Source organism: Myotis yumanensis, unplaced genomic scaffold, assembly GCF_028538775.1.
Source record: "Myotis yumanensis isolate MYYU_CA2020_CCGP unplaced genomic scaffold, mMyoYum1.0.hap1 SCAF_6, whole genome shotgun sequence".
NCBI classification, from domain to species: domain Eukaryota; kingdom Metazoa; phylum Chordata; class Mammalia; order Chiroptera; family Vespertilionidae; genus Myotis; species Myotis yumanensis.
The window spans coordinates 6,933,084-6,939,939 of NW_027223757.1; the positions used below are offsets into that span (position 1 = coordinate 6,933,084).

At 49.4% G+C, this 6,856-nt stretch overlaps 1 protein-coding gene across 3 annotated transcripts in view; it reads left to right on the top strand.

Moving 5' to 3' along the window:
- The window catches only part of CNKSR3 (CNKSR family member 3), a 74,964-nt gene extending 69,397 nt beyond the window's left edge, over positions 1–5,567 (top strand). For 2 of the 3 annotated variants that reach the window (XM_070417431.1, XM_070417432.1), the window contains 3 exons: positions 717–925; positions 1,405–1,494; positions 4,538–5,567. In XM_070417431.1, coding sequence (XP_070273532.1) covers positions 717–925; positions 1,405–1,494; positions 4,538–4,836 — 598 coding nt within the window. In that variant the 3' untranslated portion in view covers positions 4,837–5,567. The remainder of the gene's footprint in view (positions 1–716; positions 926–1,404; positions 1,495–4,537) is intronic. The other variant, XM_070417433.1, reaches the window with a different exon arrangement.
- Positions 5,568–6,856: the final 1,289 nt, after the last annotated feature.

The following is a 6,856-nucleotide window of genomic DNA, read 5'->3' on the forward strand; positions in this document are numbered from 1 at the left end:
TGGCTCACGGGGGACACCACCCTGGCTAGGCTGATCTTCGGATGGTTTTGGACTCAGTTGATTCTGTATTTTGTCTGGTACTTTTTTACAGGGATCACCTAGTGGGATTTACTAAATGCAAAACATGTAACCAGCTGGTAACTAGGACACATGAAAATTAATTTCAACTTTTAGTATAAGCTGACATTTAGAAAGAATGAAGTTGCAATCGAAGATCCAGCGGTTGCCAGTTCCCGTACTTGGTTCAGAAAATAGACACTCTCCACTGGGGGGCTGTAAAGGGCCCTTTGTGTTTTTTGACATAATTTTCAAATCTAACAGCTCCATTCACAGCAAGTGTCTTTTTACCTGGATCTTGGCAAAGACACTGCGCTGGGCATGAGAGAAATGGCTCCACAGGTCCCACCTGAACCCGAGATTCCTGTAGTGAGTAGGTGACCCAGTGATAGGACAGATGTTCACGGAAGCCGGAGCCCTCTTTTCAAAGGTACACGTGTACCGTTTGAGCACATATGAAAAACATGTATTTTCCCTTCTTTAAATAGGAGGATCATGATATTTGCCTTTATTAAACAGGGCTTCTATGTATTTGAGAAACAACTGGGATTGAAAAAGCCATGCTTTTCCCCCCGTGGAAAGGTGGTTGGCACTTCTTATGGGCGCCTCCTATAAGTGGCTCTTTGTAAGCCAGTGCATGACCTCCCACTGCCTTGCAGGAACGAGAATGGGAGTTTCGTTTACGGAGGCCTCAGCAAGTGTAAACGGCCGGCGCCCGGCCCCAAGGGCTCCGAGTCCCCGAATTCCTTCTTGGACCAGGAGAGCAGGAGACGGAGGTTCACCATTGCCGACTCCGATCAGTTGCCTGGGTATTCGGTTGAAACCAACATTCTGCCCACAAAAATGAGGCAGAAAACGCCGTCCTACGGTACGTGTCTGAGTGTGTGTTTGGTGCTGCTCTTCTCTTCCCCACCTCCTCGTTAGGGACGGCTGGCTGGATTTGGCAGGCGCTGAGGGGAATCTGAGGAAAAGCATAAACCTCAATGTAATTCGAAGTATGAGGCCTTTATTCCTTCCTCCAAAGCGCAGCCTTGTTGAGTCATCACTCCGCTTGGCATCAAAGCCTGGTGGGTGAGATCATGTTCCCGTTTTAAATCTCAGAGCTTGGGTTTTAGCTTCGGAGTGGCTCCGTTCTGTGCACCCACAGCCTCAAGTTCAGCGCCCCCTGTCCCCATGGCTCGCTGTGGATGCTTTCAGTTATTTTCCTTACTTTAAAATATGTGACTGCTTCTGCTTAAGTGAGTGTGATCCTGCAGGGGTGGCGGTCTAGAATACAAATAAAGGGGGTGATGATTCTCTGAGCCACCCAGTCACCCACTGTCACCTTGCTCCCTCCCACCCCCTCAGGCAAGCCCCGGCCTTTGTCCATGCCTGCGGATGGCAGCTGGATGGGGATCGTGGACCCTTTCGCCAGACCTCGCAGTCATGGGAAGAAAGGTAAGTTTAAGCAAATCACATCAGACCAGGAATCAGAAGACCCAGGCCCGGATCTCAGTCCTGTTCCTAAGTGTTCTGGGATAACTGGATAGAGGACTTCGCCTTTCTGAGCCCCATCATCTTAACTATGAAGTCAGGAATGCTGACGACCTCAGACCCTACATATTTCTAGAATGGCAGAATGATGCCGTCCTATTAATGCTTGTAAATCTCCTCCTTAGCAGTGTGCGCTTTGAAAAGGCTGCAGACATCCATGGTCCGGTTTCTAAACAAGTAGAAATAAATTATTCGATATGTAATCTCATCCTAAATTTTATGATTATTGGAGTCTGTTTGATTTTTCATGAACAAACATGGATTCCCGCCCCCCCTCCCCCCAAATCCTTCTTGTGTTAGAAGGTACTTACGGTTAGAAAAGAAATTTGTGTTCAGTCCTCCCTATGGTCAGTTACTGATTGTTGCACCAGTCTTGAGAAAAAGGTTTATAAGTATTCTTATTTTTTTGCCCATTATATTGGAGTATGTCGGCACTGGCAGGGCGTTCTCACATTGCTGTTGCAGTGCTAAAACAAAGCAGGTGGCAGGTTGAAGTCCACAGGCTTTAGATGGCGAAGGGAAGGAGAAAAACATTCTGAAAGCCCAACTTTCACAGTAATCGACCCCTGACATCTCCCTGGGACTTGGTAACGTTTGTCACCCGAGTACCCGCGTCACCTGGGTTATGCTAATGTGGAAAAGGCAGAAGACACCTGTCTGACGTCCAGGGCACCTCCAGTTACAGTGAAGGTCTGTGGAGCAGTCAGCAGGTGGCAGGCTGTCCTTTGTTTAGATTTTAAAATGTCAACATCTTGCCGTCCTCTTAGCCTTTGAAGCTCAGATGTGGCCTTTTATTGCCTTTACGTCCTGAGAGATGGGGTGAGAGGCGGGACGGGGAGTGTGAAATCAGTAAATGGAAACCTACCTGACCCCCTGTCCCCACTCCCACATTTTTCTTGTATGATCGTGTTAGAATGAAAGGTAAAAATAACAGCTTTATTGAGATGGAACTCACATATACCACCGTGCTCACCCTGTGGCAGGGAGCATCTGAGTGCTCTTTAGGATAGTCCTAGTGTTGTGTGTCCATCATCATCTCTAATTCCAGCACATTTACTCTCTCGAAAAGAAGCCCTAGGCCTGTGGGCAGCCATGCCTCATTCCTTCCCGCCTCAGCCCCTGGCAACCACTCATCTACGTTCTGTCTCTGCGTTTGCTCATTCTGGACGTTTCATATCAAGCGACTCAGACACTATGTGGTTGTTTTTTTTTTTTACAACGGGCACTTTTTTATAGTAACTTTTGCCCTTTGATTACAAATGCAAATCAAGTACTGGAAGAACATCTCGAAGGTGCTCAGCTGCATCATGAAACTCAGCATCGGTCTGCTTCCCCCAACCTGGGGACCATCAGGTGCAGGTGTCGTGTCTCTTCCAGCTGTTTTCATAGATAAAATTACACACTTGGGAAAAGCGTGCAGGGTGGGAGGAAGAGGTGTGCACTAACACTATGTAAGCTGAATATTATCTAGAACATTTTTAATAGCTGCATTAGTATTCCATCTCATGGCTATAACACCTATTTATTTAGTATTTGTTGGACATCTAGGTTATTTCTGTTCTTATTCATTCCCCACCCCCATCGTGAACAATGCTTCAGGTAGCACCCTTGTACGGAGATCTTTGCACGTTTCTAGAGGTGGAATTTTATGGTCAAAAGAATGCCAAGTGGCCTGCGTTGTAGGTTTCTATTCCGTTTCATAATCACCCGTCACCAATCCCAGGGGGGTCTCTTAGGGTGGGATCAGTCTTTCTGCTGGGAACTGTCCCGAGTAGCAGAGCATTAAAATGTTTTGGATTCCTTCCATGAATGGTGAACAGTGGCCGCCCTTCATTCAGGTGACAGCTGTTAACGTGAAAGAAAAACAACAAGACATTCAAACCCGTAAAGAATTTTTGTGAGTTTATTTGAGCCAAACTGTCGACAATTGCCGGGAAACAGTATCTCAACGAATGGGGATAGTGCTCTGGAGAATGGCGGGTTTTCCTCTATATTTATACATTGCAAGCAAAGGAGGGACGTAGGTGGATCACATGAAATCCATTGGTGATAGACTAGAGAGGCGGCAGAAAGCAGGGGGGGGGGGGAGGGGGAGGGGTCCTTTGGGATTGGATGAAAAGTAAAACGATAGACACATACTTAGGTGGGTGCAGGAAGAATGAACATGATAACAGTGAAGGAATTTGTGGTATCTGTCCTGGCGCCTAGCACATTAGGTTGTGCTCCAAGGGGTCCAGAAAACGGGAGGTTATAAGTCACCCAGACATTTCAAGGGTATGTTATTATAGATGCAAAAAGACAGATAGGCTCAGTTAAGGTAAAGGTTGACCTTGTTAGTGAAGATACCAGCCTAGGATGTAACTATCCACCACAACTGCTTTTAGTTAAAGTTTAATTTCAGACCATCCTTTGTGGTCACTAGGTCTCTGAGTTTGCAAGACCTCCATGCAGGCCTTCCCTGAACTTGTTAGGTTTGCATGTGGCCCCTTTTGTCCACTCATCCAAAGGCACCCCCATTTTTTTGAATGCTCCTTAGGGGCGCTCCAGCATAGGAACCCTGTTCTAGGAGCATGTGCTATGTGCTGCAAGCATCGTGGAAGGACGATGGGGAAGGAGCATGGAGTTAGCAGCTTTCTCTCTTGGTTTCAAGTGAAGTCATGAAAACCCTCACCCTGGTAACGGAGGGCGGGCTCTCTGTCTCTGCTCTGCCCACCTGTCACCTCTCAGGAGGGAAAGCAGCCCAAACTATGATGGCCCTCGGCCATTTATACTTTCCACACCCCCAGGGGGTGGGCCTGGCCGTCAGCGAGGCCTCCTAGCCCATCCCTGGGGGAGGGCAGGCTGTGGTACCCGCCATCAAAGGGCATCAGAAGGTTGAGAGGGCTTTGGACCCACTTAGGCGGTGCACGGTCATTTTAATGGACTTGTGGTCTTTGTCTGACAACAGGTGAGGATGCCCTTTGCCGGTATTTCAGTAACGAACGGATCCAGCCGATCATCGAAGAAAGCGCCTCCCCCCCATACCGGTTCTCCAGGCCCCACACGGAGCGGCAGCTGGTCCGAGGCGCGGACTACATCCGAGGCAGCAGGTGCTACCTCGGCTCCGATCTCCACAGCAGCGCCACCATCCCGTTCCAGGAGGAAGGGACCAAGAAGAAACCCGCCTCGTCGGGGGCCAAGGCCCCGGCCACGGAACCGTCCCTGCTGGTCAGCTGGCTCACACGCCTGAAACTGTTGACTCACTGAGCCCTGCCCTCCGGATGCCCGCTCCCGCTCACAAGTGCCTTTCTTCCTAGTGGGCCACCGTTCTGACTTTCATGCACAGTATTATGTAGACACCTTTTGCAGATTCTTTTGTGTGTGGTTTTTTTTTTTTGGAAAATTGTGTGCCACCCTTGTCGGATGGTGGAAGTAAGTGGGTGGGAACCGATCCAGAGGCCCTCGGTGCCGGCTTGTGGAGGCGGAGGGAAGAGATGGGTAGAGTTGGCTTTTCTGGCCTCATTCGAGTCCGAACCCGGAGACACTCTACAACCCAGCCCACAGCCTCTGCCGGGATTGGGGCCAATGGGAGGACCTGGGGCATTGTTGGTTTGGGGGCGGGATACAGTTGGGGACCATTGTCGCACAGATGTATTGGTTTGTGGTCCAACTTCTCCGCCCGAGAAAGCCAGTGGGGAGAACACTTCGGTTTTGCTTGTGCAAGCGCCGTAGCACGTGCGGGAGGGTAGCAGCTTTGCCTTGGAGATCACATGACTCGGCAGTGTCTGCCGCGGAGCAGAGGTGCGCGGGCACACGGGTCACACCTGCTTCATCTCCTGTTCATCCCAGTCTCAGTTCAGGGCGATGAACACAGAAACACACGGAGAGAGGGCTGGTCACACACAAAGCCCTTTCTACAAGGCCCCGAGGGTGTCCCGTTAGATGTTATCGTCTTTGAGGGAAGAGAAGCTATAAGATTTGCTGATAGCCAAAGTCTCCTTAAGAAAAACGAAGCAGCAGGACTTAAGTTTGTGAAAGAGACGTCGGTTCGCAGTGGGACCTGTTCAGTGTCCATCTTCCAGAGGAGAACCGACCGCTCTTCAATCGGCCACGTTCAGCCGATAAGAAAAGCCTTGGCGAGTCTCACGGTCACAAATTTTCAAGTAGCATCAGGTATTTTGGAAAAGTGTGTCTGGGTATTAACTCTTGTGTAAGCTGAATGTATGATATTTTGTTAGAATGGAAAAGTACTATCTTGTTAATTTAAGCGTTTTAAATACAGTTGTATATTTTTCCTACTCGTAGTCACACGGAGTGGAAGTATTTCTGTTTTGCGCCATGCACAAAGCTAACAAAAAAGAGTTTGAGGTCGTTTCCGATTTACAAGTGGCTGTTGCGACCACGGGTGCTCCTGTTAAAAAAGAAAATGAACCCTCCCAAGAATTTGGGATTTTCTGGCTTAGAAATGGGGGTGTTGAGGAGGCCTGTGTGAAGTCACATGACATTTGGGGAATTTTCTGAGGTATTTGTAGGCAGAGCTGGTATCCCCCAGTCATAACCCACCCCCCACCATATCCCTGAATGGTTTATTTTGCCGAACTTCCTGAAACTCAGTGACTTGGAGATTCCCTGGAGTTAGTGAACATCTTCCCTTTAAAATGGTCTTGGTGGGGGAGGGAAGAACAGCCCTCACCGATTAGAGTGATTGGATTCAAAGGGGCGGCCCTGCCAGCTTCTCAGAGTTTCCTGGGGGATGGGGAGGGGTTTGGCAAACCAAGGCCAGAAGAGGCTGGGAGTGTGATTCACCGGCAGCTTCTCAGCACACTGAGGGCCAAGCCTGGGGGCGGAGGTCTGCTCATGGGCCCGGTGACCAGGAAGGAGCTGTGGGAAAGCCTTGCCCATTTCACTGTGAGTGTGAGCTGGCGTCGTGCCCAGAAAGTGGGGTGGGAACACTTCCGCTCACTCCCTGGGTGTAGGGGCACTCTTAGCATTGCAGTGCAGCTCAATAATGAGTAAAACAGCTGAGTAACATGGCTCGGGGGTCTTCGCTGGAGATGCGCTCCTTTTCTGTGGAGAAAATGCCACATGTGATCTCTTGACTGTTCTTGAAATGAACTTGCAGAAGTCAGTCTGAGTTAAGCCGTGCCCAGCTTAGATTGCTGGAGCAGATGTGTTTCAGGCTGGCCCCTGGAGGCCCAAGGGAAGGCCAGGGAAGTTTCTGGGTTCTCTACCCTCGGTCAACCTCCGCAGATTCATTTTTATTTTCACTTGGGGTTTTCTCCTGAAC